At 48.1% G+C, this 12044-nt stretch overlaps 1 protein-coding gene across 5 annotated transcripts in view; it reads right to left on the bottom strand.

Annotated features, from left to right (window-relative positions):
* Positions 1-720: 720 nt before the first annotated feature.
* GPR20 (G protein-coupled receptor 20) overlaps positions 721-12044 on the bottom strand; it is a 30424-nt gene continuing 19100 nt past the window's right edge. For all 5 annotated transcript variants that reach the window (XM_083749347.1, XM_083749348.1, XM_083749346.1 and 2 more), the window contains one exon: positions 721-2655. In XM_083749347.1, the coding sequence (XP_083605473.1) occupies positions 1597-2634 (1038 nt within the window). In that variant the 5' untranslated portion in view covers positions 2635-2655 and the 3' untranslated portion in view covers positions 721-1596. The remainder of the gene's footprint in view (positions 2656-12044) is intronic.

Raw genomic sequence — 12044 nt, 5'->3', positions numbered from 1 at the left:
CTCTTCTTGTTCTATCCCCCAGTTTCCCTCCTTTGTTCTCAGTGATGTCATCATGAAGCCAAATTTGATTGTCTATGTCATGCAGTGATGTCATCCCTTCACCGCTGCGTGATCGCTGATTGGCTGGGTTTATGCTTTTTAATTTGGTTGAGGTGCTCATCTCGCTTTCAGGCCAAGGGAGCTTTCTAGGTCATGTGGCCAGCAGGACTAAACCGCTTCTGGCGCAACGGAACACCGTGATGGAAACCAGAGCGCGCGGAAACGCCGTTTACCTTCCTGCCACAGGAAGCACTGGTGTGCTTTCGTAAAGCTAGGTTGGCAGGAGCTGGGACAGAGCTCATCCCTTTGTGGGGATTGAAACCACCAAACTTCTAATTGGCAAGCCCTAGAGGCTCAGTGGTTTATACCACAGTGCCACCCGCGTCCCTTTACCTTCCCTAACTACCCCCAACTGATTCCCGACAAGTTGACACGAGCCCTGCAAGGATGGAAATCAGATAAGAAGGGAAACTGCAGCGAAAAATCAGCAGGCAGAGAAGGGGTTAAGAATTCTCCCTCCCTCATTTCTTTGTGGAAATATCCTGGTTTTACTTTTTATCCCCAAAATAGTCCACTGGGGTCTTTCTTACATCCGAGTGCCTGAAAAACACAGTTTGCCCACAGCTATCTTGGGTGACTTTTCCCAGAAATAATAATATTCCTGAGAAATAAGTCTCATAGTTAATCATGCTTAATAAATCTCTTGTTTATTGCTCTCTTGGTTTTTTTGCATTCAGTTGGGATACACATTAATAATAATATCACCACCAATTTCTCAAAATTGTTCATCTCCTTTATTATTATTCTTCAAAGTTCTAAGTCATTGGTTGCTTCCAGACAACATCCATTCCGATTTATTTGTGCAAAGTTTGTCGGGTGGTGAGACCATAGTGACTGTTTATTGAGCATCCATTTTTATTTGTTTGTGAGGCGATTGTACAAACGTTGCATAAAACAATTGTTATCTCACACTCTCCACTGCATTCCCCACCAATCTCCTTATTGCAGAAAATTAACGATTTTGGAGAGAAAAGTGGATTTGCTGCATAAGAATGCCAAAGCAGCTGAAATTTGCCGGTCCATGGCTGAATTCCACTTGAACATAGCAATAGTCTGGAAGACCCATTGTTAACATTTCCTTCAGTCATAGTTGAAACTGTCTATAGGAGTGGCATCTGAACAAAAAAAACAAAACACCCTTCTATGTTTCAAGTTCTCTCCAGGTGATTGTGGAGAAGTGGACAGACCTGCCAAAATATATAGCTGCAACTGTCCTTTGCTTTGTGGTTCCCAGCTTGAGGGAGCTGGTGCTGCAAAGTCGGGATGCAGACTCCGTCCTGGGGTGCAAACCCAGGAACTGGCAATGAAGTGGAGACCTTGCCGTATCATTCCCACAAGAGAAAGCCAGCCTGCCATTCTTGGTGCCACTGGAGAACCCAAGGAGTGTTGCTTCATATTTGATGAAGGTCCATGTGATGTTCTAAATTACTCTTAGGAAAGAGAATAGTGTTGCATAGTCTGACATTTACAACAATGTACATGGGGACGCACCAGCCTTTAAGAGCTCGCTGTACTATTTGGTGAGGGCAGGGCCAGTGGGGTCCCTACAGCATTTGAGAAGGCCATAATGGCATTTGAGCCCGAGCCCTTGTTTACGCTGATGATGTCTCCACTGGTCTGCTCAGGCTCAGACTTCCTGAAGATGTTCTTCATGGTTGACTGGAAGTTGTTGGTGACAAAGCAGTAGACGATGGGGTCCATGCAGCTGTTGAGGCTGCTCAAGGTGACGGTCACGTGGTAGACGATCAAGCTGATGTCATTGGGCATGGCCGGGTTGATGGAGATGGCCAGCTGGCGCACGTGGAAAGGAGTGAAGCAGATCATGAAGATGATGAGGACCGTGATGAGGAGCTGCACTGCCCTCATCCGCCGCTCGCGACTCTGGTGCATGAGCGTCGGCTTGGAGAGGGCGCACATGATCCTGGTGGTGAAGAAGGTGATGATGACAAGGGGGAACAGGTACTCGCAGACCATGAGGGGCAGGATCTGGGCGATGCAGCACTCTGAGAACTGCATGGCCATGGTAAGGATGGAGAAGGTGACCACGGTGGCAAAGACCCAGATGAAAATGCAGATGCCTTTGGCGTAGTTGGGGTTCCTCCACCGGCGGGAGGCTTCCACCTGGACAATGGCCAGGTACCGGTCGATGCAGATGCAGGTGAGGAAGAGGATGCTGCAATACATGTTGACGAAGTAGGTGAAGATGTGGACGAGGGCACACCTCTGGCAGTTCCTGGCGCTATAGTGCATGATGATCCGGATGGGCAACGAGAAGCCCACCAGCAAGTCGGTGATGATCAGGTTGATGGTGTAGATGACCGAGGTGGTTTTCGTCTTGGTGCGGAAGCAAAAGACGTAAAGAGCCAGAGAGTTCAACACCACGCCCACCAGGAAAATGATGGCATTGATCACCACCAGCACTATCCACAGGGTATAAAACGTGTCCGACAGTTCTCCATCGAGGTGGACAAATTTGTTGAACAGGCTGTAAGTGGTGTAATTGGACGACACTGTGGAGTCATTGGAAGATGCCATGGTCGAGTGTTTTACAGGCACCTGCAAGACACCAAGCAAAGAGTCAGTCTCAGTTTCACATTTGCACAGAACTGTAATGTCAGATGCGGGTGGTGGTTGCTCGTGAGTAACCAGGCAGGACTCCAACCTGTCTTTTACAGGTTTTATTTGTGCAAACGATTTACAGTGCAGAACCACAAAGTTCATGTCTGTCTTATTCACTTGCAGAATCCGGGAGTGGCCCCTTCTGGTTTCTCCCCCAACATAAGAACATCGGCACCCCAAGCCTCCTCCTCCCCTCCTTGCGTTTCACCCATCTGCACAAGCTAGGCGACGGAAGGGGCGTGCATCCCTCCTGGCTAGCCTGGCTAGGTGAGGCTCTGGGGCTCTCAGCAGCATCCTCAAGGCCTTTCCTCGCTTGGCTGGCCCCTTCCCTCTGTGATGGCCTGGGATTTGGACTCGGATGCTGAACCTGAGGGATCCCAGCCTGCACAGGATTCCCCGCCTCCAGAACCAGCTGAGTCAGGGCTGGGGCATGAGCCTGAAGGGTCCTCACCTGTGCTGGATCCTCAGGTGCAGGCATCAGCTGAGTCTGCTCTGGCTCCTGAGGCGATGGAGGATCCATTGCCTGCAGGTGCTCCACTCTCAGCCCCATCAGGGGAAGGTGCGGTTGCCTCTGGGTCCGGTAACCCTCCAGCCTCTCCTGAGCTGTAGAGGCTCAGGGCAGAGAGGCGGAGGGAACTAAATTCCCACAGAAGGAGTGCTTGCCTCCAGGCCAGGAGAGGCGAGTCACCATAGGATCGGGGCTGCCCTATACCTAGGGGCAGATAAAAACCGGCCAGCCCCAGTCCCAACATTGTTGGTTGCTAGTTCCTGCCTGAACCCTGTCCTGCTTCCCTGCCTGAGCTCCTGACTTGCATGCCTGTTCCTGACTTCACCCGACTCCCTGCCCTGCACCCAGCTTCAGCTACTACGGACTGCCTCCACATTGCACCTTTGACCACGGACTGGACTTCTCTTCTCCACTAGAGGTGTGGCTTTTACCACCGCTGGAAGAGGAACTGCTCCTCAGGAGTTTTGGAGGCTCTCTGTATCCCAACGCTCCCCTCCCGCCTCTCTCCCCTGTTCCGATGGCAGTCCCCTGACATGTAATGACAGTAATACATGTTGAATCTCATGATTCGTTTTCGAATTTGGAGATGCGAGGGCTCAAAGCCTGGCCTGGCCCTGTCCTTATTTCCAGATATGTCTGGATGCTCAGTGGTAAGGGAAACGGCAATTTGCACATGCCCAGAGAAACTGTTGTTGCTGTTGCCATATTGTTCTTACAGGAAACAGGTTGCAGGGCTTTTGTAGGGAAGCTAGGCTCAAAATCAAGTCCTGACTGTGCAAGGACTCTGGGCCAGACTCCACACAGGCAATTGAACTGAACATGTTGTTTTGTGACCCAGCATAGGTCTTGGTGCAAAATCCCTCTACTTCCGTGTGCAAATCTTTCTACCTGAATAACAGTGCATGATTTTCATATAAGGAACTGCAAATGAGGAGGGTCAGTTGGGGACAGTGAGAAATGTCCCTATTTACCTTTCCTGGCCACAATGATCCATGCAACAGTCACCTCCAGGCTTGACTACTGTAACACGCTCTACGCGGGGCTGCCCTTGAGACTGTCCCAGAAACTCCAGTGGGTGCAGAATGCTGCAGCGAGGCTCCTCACTGGGTCCTTGCCATGGGAGCATATTCACCCAGTGCTCTACCAGCTGCACTAGCTCACGGTGGAGTACAGGGTCAGGTTTAAGGTGCTGGTTTTGACCTTTAAAAGCCCTATGCGGCCTAGGATCCTCGTACCTACAGGGCTGCCTCTCCTGGTATGCCCCACAGAGGACCCTAAGGTCCATGAATAATAATAGCTTAAAGGTTCTGGGCCCTAAGGAAGCCAGGCTATCCTCCACCAGGGCCAGGGCTTTTTCAGTGACGGCTCCAACCTGGTGGAATGCTCTGTCCCACAAGACTAGGGCCCTGCAGGACTTGATCTCCTTCCGCAGGACCTGTAAGACAGAGCTATTCCGCCTGGCCTTCAATATGAAATAGCCTGATCCTCTATCCCCTTTTCCCTTTCCTCTTCTATGAAGAAACCCTCTCCGGGACCCCATATTTAAATTCTTCCCTGGTCTCCTCACTGGCCCTAGTAGGACCAACTTGGCCAGTTAGCCCTCGTGATCACTTAATGTCTACTGACTGGGTTCTTTCTTTCTTTCTTTCTTTCTTTCTTTCTTTCTTTCTTTCTTTCTTTCTTTCCCAAAATGACCCTTGAATTTTAGAATTTTATTGCTATTGACGCTGCATTTTATGTTGTATTTTATGCTGTTTTCAAGTCGCATTTTAATCAAAGTTTTATATTTGCTGTTAGCTGCCCCAAGCCCGGTTTTTAAACCTGGAAGGGTGGGGTATAAATAAAAAATTATTTATTTGTTTGTTTGTTTGTTATTTTGATCTGTGTTGTGTTGGAGGGTACATGCCTAACCCAGAGACTGTGAAGTTGTGGCGCTCATCTCACTTTATTGACCAAGGGAGCTGGCGTACAGCTTCCGGGTCATGTGGCCAGCATGACTAAGCTGCTTCTGGCGATCCAGAGCCGCACACAGAAATGCCGTTTACCTTCCCGCCGGAGTGGTACCTATTTATCTACTTGCACTTTGATGTGCTTTTGAACTGCTAGGTTGGCAGGAGCAGGGACTGAGCAACGGGAGCTCACCCCGTTGCGGGGATTCGAACCACCAACCTTCTGATCAGCAAGTCCTAGGCTCTGTGGTTTAACCCACAGTGCCACCCGCGACCTTAAGGACCTGAAATCTCCAGCTGCCTATTGGACAACACTGGACTAGATGGATTGATTGTAAGACCACTCTGAGAATGGCATAGGGCACAGCAGTTTTCTAACAACTCCCAGCTCCTCTAGCAAACTGCAGCTCCCAGAATTCTTTGGGAGAAGCCATGGCTGTTTAAAGAGGTATTGGAGCGAATTCAATGTATGGTGGGAACACGGCCTCAAGTATAAGGCATCTTCCTACATTCCTGAGAAAGAAGGCGAGATACAAAGATGCATTTTCCTGGCATGAAAACTCAAAAGAGCGCAATTTAAACAAACCGTCTGCATTAACATTTCTGGCTTCCTGCATCTCCCAGACTTGAATCAAAGTTATTATTATTATTGCCTCTTCCTTGCTCCTGCTGCTGGGCAAAATCCCCCCCCCCCAACCCTGTTTAATTCTCCCAAACCTCTGTGTTTAAACTTTCTCCCAGTGATTTATCATTTTATTTATAAATGAAGGGTTAAAACTTTCTTTCTTTCTTTCAAACGGTTCGCTTTGTCTCTTGGCAAGTTCTTGCTCTGCTCCAGCTCAGATTGGCCAAATATGGTATTTTACTTTTGTGGAAAGTGAGAAGGGCTGGCTGTGCCTTCAGAGAGGGCTCCTCCAGTGCCCTGATGAAGGCTGAGAGGCAGGAAGAAGAGGCTGCTGTGAAGAGCAGAAGAGAGAGTCTCTGCATGAAACTGGGAGAAAGGACTCAGAGCCAGGCAGGGCAGCAAGGGGAGCTGCAACCACGCTGAAGGCATGGGCTGCTTTTGGTAACGTGGCACCCCCCGCAAGGACAAAATTTGGTGCCCCCCCAAAAAAATATTTCTTACTTTCACCACAATTCCTTTTGGTACAGTTGCTTTTTTATTGATCTTCTCAGTAGGTTTTTTTTTAAAAAAAAATTATTATTATTTTGCACCCTTTTGGCTGAGCGCCATGTGCACCAACAGGGCACTTTGCTTATTAAAATCAGGAAGACGCCTTCATTGTCCCCTCTTTTGCACTGGCGCTGTGAGTTAAACCACAGAGCCTAGGACTTGCTGATCAGAAGGTCGGCGGTTTGAATCCCCGCGATGGGGTGAGCTCCCGTTGCTCGGTCCCAGCTCCTGCCAACCTAGCAGTTCGAAATCACGTAAATGTGCAAGTAGATAAATAGGTACCGCTCTGGCGGGAAGGTAAATGGCGTTTCCGTGCGCTGCTCTGGTTTGCCAGTCATGCTGGCCACATGACCCGGAAGCTGTACGTTGGCTCCCTCGGCCAATAAAGCGAGATGGGCGCCGCAACCTCAGAGTCGGCCATGACTGGACCTAATGGTCAGGGGTCCCTTTACCTTTAAAATGTTTTTGTTTAGACATGTCTACCTAGATGTTTAGAAAGTTGGTTCCAGTTACAGATAGGTAGCCGTGTTGGTCTGCCATAGTCAAAACAAAAAAAATTCCTTCCAGTAGCACCTTAAAGACCAACTAAGTCAGTTCTTGGTATGAGCTTTCGTGTGCATGCACACATCTTCAGATACACAGTGTATCTGAAGAAGTGTGCATGCACACGAAAGCTCATACCAAGAACTGACTTAGTTGGTCTTTAAGGTGCTACCGGAAGGAATTTTTTTTGTAGAAAGTTGGTGTGAGTTTTAATCTGTTTCTCGTCTATTGTTAGTTTAACTTTTTGAAAGCCTTGTGCTGCGTTATTCTTGCTAAATTTTCTTATCGATAATAGCAGTGTTTTATCATTTTAATAAACCGCTTTGCAGGTTGTTGTCCCTCCCCTTTTTTAAAGTCAAGTGGTGTCACATTTTATGAAATCAACCAACAACAGACGTCTAGTGTCCAGTACAACTTATTACCAAACTGAAAACTATGGAGAGACCTGGTCTGAATAGAGATATTGGATTCTTGTCTCATTACATATGCTAAAGCTATTTTTGATCACCTGCATACTATCCCTTCCTTTTTCCTGTAGGACTAATTGCAGTCATTATGTGCATGCACATAAAAGCCCAACAAACTTAGTTGGTCTTTAAGGTGCTACTAGACTATTTTTTAATATTTTAAATCAGTTGAAGGGAAGTGATAGTGCCACTCTATTCTGCTTTAGTCAGACCACACCTGGAATACTGTGTCCAATTCTGGACACCGCAATCTAAGAAGGATGTTGACAAGCTGGAAGGTGTGCAGAGGAGGGCGACCAAGATGATCAAGGGTCTGGAAACCAAGCCTTATGAGGAACAGTTGAAGGAGCTGGGTATGTTTAGCCTGGAAAAGAGACTAAGAGGCGATATGATAACCACCTTCAAATATCTCAAGGGCTGTCCCATGGAAGATGGAGCAAGCTTGTTTTCTCCCGCTCTGAGGGATAGGACCTGAGAACCAATGGCTTCAAGTAACAAGAGAGGAGATTTTGACTAGATATATGGAAGAGATTTCTGGCAGTAAAAACTGTTTGACAGTGGAACAGACTCCCTTGGGAGGTTATGGACTCTCCTTCCTTGGAGGCTTTGATCCTGGGGGCATAGCTGTCAACTTTTCCCATTTTTAAGGGAAATTCCCTTATTCCGAATAGGATTCCTCGCAAGAAAAGGGAAAAGTTGACAGCTATGCCTGGGGGTCCCTTCCAACTCTACAATTGTATGATTCAATCCATCAATCAAAATATCACAGAACTTGCTCCAGAACTTTCCCCGCGGAAACCCGCTCTTTAAATTCAATTGGAGCAAACACAAATCTGTGGGGAAACCGGAATGGAAATTTGATCCAATTCAGCTCCGAAGAGCGGCTTTTTGCGGGAAAGGCTCTGGTCAAAACAACCCACATACTCAGACATGGAACATTAAAGTGGGGAGCTCTCCCTGGAAAGAGCGGGTAGTGTGGCTAAGTCCTTCTTGTTGGGTGGCACATTTGGGGTGATATTGTTGTTTTTATTTCCCAAGCTTTGTCTTCTCAGGGTACTTTCCCTGCTGAAGTCACAGCGGCTAAAAATATTCCCTTGATTTGAAGAGCTCTCTTAAAAGAGACACTGCGTCGGGGCTGAGTAGAATTGGTTCCTCACTCGTCTCTATATTTATCAGTGCACACACTTAAAGCCTCATAAAAACATTTTATTGGGGAGGCTGGGACAATTATATTGTGTATACACACACCCTCAGCTCCCACACACAAGCCCATCACAAGCTTTGGGAGGAAAAGTCAGATAGCAGCTCAGGGCCAAAACAAGACAGCCTCTAAATGTGTCACATTGAGCTACAAATCTTGATTTTTCTTCCCAAAGTAGAGGTATACATGGGTTGGGCTGGGGGAGCAGGGAAGGATCTTAATAGGGAACACAGTACACAGAGCGGGAGGAGACACATATCTCTTCCCAGCACAGTACAATTGATTTCAGTCCCCAAACCAGGGAAGGCACCAATGATGGTCACCAACTTGGATGACTTCCAAAGAGGATTGGACAAATTCATACAGGAGAAAGCTATCGATGGCTCCTTGCTAGGATGGCTGTGTTGTGCCTCCACTATTGGAGGCTGTAGTTCTTCTGAATACCAATTGCTGGAAACCACAGGAGGGGAGAGGTCCCTTGTGTTCGAATCCTGCTTGCTGGTTTTCTGCAGGCATCTGGTTGGCCACTGGACTAGGTGGGCCATTGATCTAATCCAGCAGGTTCTTCTCGTGTTCTATGACGAGAATGGGTCCAGATCATCCATTTTACGCAAAAACACTTGGAACCTCACGACCACCACCTACCAGAACACCTTGCCCCTCAAAAGGGAGGTTGACCATTGGCCAATAGTACCCCAGATCTCTTTCCTGCTATTGGCACTATATGTCGATGGATTCTTTTATTTTGCTGCATTCCCATCCCACCTTCCCTGCAAGAAGCTCAGGGCAACTTGCATGGCTCTCCTCCATTTTATCCTCCCAACAACCCTGTGAGGTATGACAGACTGAGAGGCGGTGATGGATCCCTTGGCCAAAAAAACAAGGACACCAGCCAGGAATACCAAAGCAAAACAGCAGCCAGTAGGCTTGGTCTTTATTGAAGACTGTCGCTACAGGACTCCCACCTGCCACCAGGTGGAACAAGATGGAAGCCCCAAACAAAAGAGAACCCAAACTTTTATTAGCTGCTAATCCCCATGTTACATTCCCCCCCCCCCAAAACTACATCACTAATACATCGTGGTTACATCATGAAAGGGGAGGTCTGGTGGCAGTAATCTGAGCATCCTGGACCCTGCCCCATGGTTCCTCTTGCCCTCCACCAAACACCCATCAAGTGTAACAAAAGAGACATTTACATTTCCCTGTTTCCCAGCCAAGTTACTCACACCCTTTTGTCTTCATCTGGGTTTGTTATTTATGGAATGGCTACCTGTCTGGCACTCAGGTATCAGGATGCCAGGAATTATCACTCAGGCAGAGGGGCTGCTGAGTGGCTGAGCTCACATGTCTATATAAATTTCTGAAGTTTTCCCTGTGAGCCAGTACATAGATACATTTATCAGTGAATTCTTACATTTGGTATCGTGCAGCAAAGGCCCTTTGAATTGATAGGAAGAAACTGTGATGAAGTGTTTTGTAGGGACAAATCACAAAAGTCACAAAAGTGATTGTGCTGATTTTGGTAGTGGGCTTCATGTGCTGTAGGGGCAACCCCCCCAACATATACAGGAATTCCTGCAACACACCCAGTGCCCTTCATTGTTGAAAGATTCAGTACACACATAAAAGGAACTGGTTTCCCCCCTGCAGTGCAGCAACTATGGAACTTCCTTCCCCAAGAAGCAGTGAGGGCCACCAGTTTGGATGGCTTGAAAAAGAGGATTGGACAAATTCATGGAGGAGGGGAGGGCAATTGATGCCTACAGGCCGCGATGGCTCTGCTCTGCTTCTGGGTACCAGTTTCTGGAAACCACAGAAGAGGAGAATGCTCTTGTGCTTGAATCCAGCTTGATGGTTTCTCACAGGCATCTGGTCGGCCATGATGAGAACAGGATGCTGGACCAGATGGGCCATTGGCCTCATCCAGCAGGCTCTCCTCATGGTCTTACGTAGCACAAGATGCTGAGACTCCATAAGAAAATCAGAGCCCTGCTGAATCAGACCAAAGACCCAGCCAGTTTAGTGTCCTGATTCCTACATTGGCCAACTTCGCACCAAACACGAAACCCATCTAAGCCGATGAGAAGAAGAAGAAGAAGAAGAGGAGGAGGAGGAGGTGGTTGAGGAGTTTGGATTTGATATCCCGCTTTATCACTACCCGAAGGAGTCTCAAAGCGGCTAACAATCTCCTTTCCCTTCCTCCCCCACAACAAACACTCTGTGAGGTGAGTGGGGCTGAGAGACGTCAGAGAAGTGTGACTAGCCCAAGGTCACCCAGCATGTGGAGGAGCGGAGATGCGAACCCGGTTCCCCAGATTATGAGTCCACCGCTCTTAACCACTCTTAACAACTACACCACACTGGTTCTCGGTGCTGCACCCTTTGGTACCAAATTCTGTAGTTTAACTATGCCAGGGGTCAGCAATTTTTTTTCCAGCAGGGGGCCGGTCCACTGTCCCTCAGACCTTGTGAGGGGGGGTGGACTATATTTTGAAGGGGGGGAATGAACGAACTCCTATGCCCCGCAAAGATGCATTTTAAATAAAAGGACACATTCTACTCATGTAAAAACACGCTGATTCCCGGACCATCCGCAGGCCGGATTTGGAAGGCGATTGGGCCACATCTGACCCCTGGGCGTTAGTTTGCCTATCCATGAACTATAAAGAGGTGGCTCCTTTTTCCCTCTCCTGCATCTCCCTCCTGTCTCAGAATAAATACAGCACCGTCTTTCAACCACCAACAGGGCATCCCCATCAACAGGGCATGAAGGCCATCTCTCCCAGAAATTTGGGTGCAGGGAATCCTGGCCTCTTGACCAAGAGGTTCCATCTCCCAGTTAAGAGCCGCTGATCCTCCTCTGTCTTCACTTTGGAAGACGATGCGATGCTTAAATAATTTCCACGTTCCCAGTTCTGTAGCACGGCATTCAACGGGGAGCGTGGCTTGTTGCCATATGGACGAGTTACCCGAATCCAGCTTTGAGTGGGGGGAGGGGGTAGCCCCCACCCTCACACCATACTACATCTGGTCACCTTGAGTGCAATGAAAGGTGTTTATTCTAAGGACACAGTGGCAAATACACACATTGTAAACATCCTCTTGCCGCACTAATCCCCGGACAGATGTACTATTTATATAAAACTGTTAACTGCCTAATAAGGGTGAAATGACACTGGAGAAGATTTACAGACACCACACGGACTCTCTCCCTCTCGGCTGAGCTTTGAGAGGACACTTTGCAGTTGCTGCAAGGCTGCTGACTTAAAGATACAAGGCTGCTGTGTTAAAAAACAACAACACAAACATCAGCACCCACAGGTTCCTCTGAGCTTGAGCAGTTTCTGATGTACCCACAGCTGATTGCCTGGGGGGCAAAGATGGAAAGATTTAGAGCAGGCTAGCATAGTATAGTTAAAGCTATGGTTTACCCAGTAGTGATGTATGGAAGTGAGAGCTGGACCATAAAGAAGGCTGATCG

This window comes from Podarcis gaigeae (assembly GCF_964106915.1).
Source record: "Podarcis gaigeae genome assembly, chromosome: 7".
Lineage (NCBI taxonomy): Eukaryota > Metazoa > Chordata > Lepidosauria > Squamata > Lacertidae > Podarcis > Podarcis gaigeae.
The sequence above is the reverse complement of the archived record's forward strand: the minus strand, read 5'-3'. Positions and strand labels throughout refer to the sequence as shown.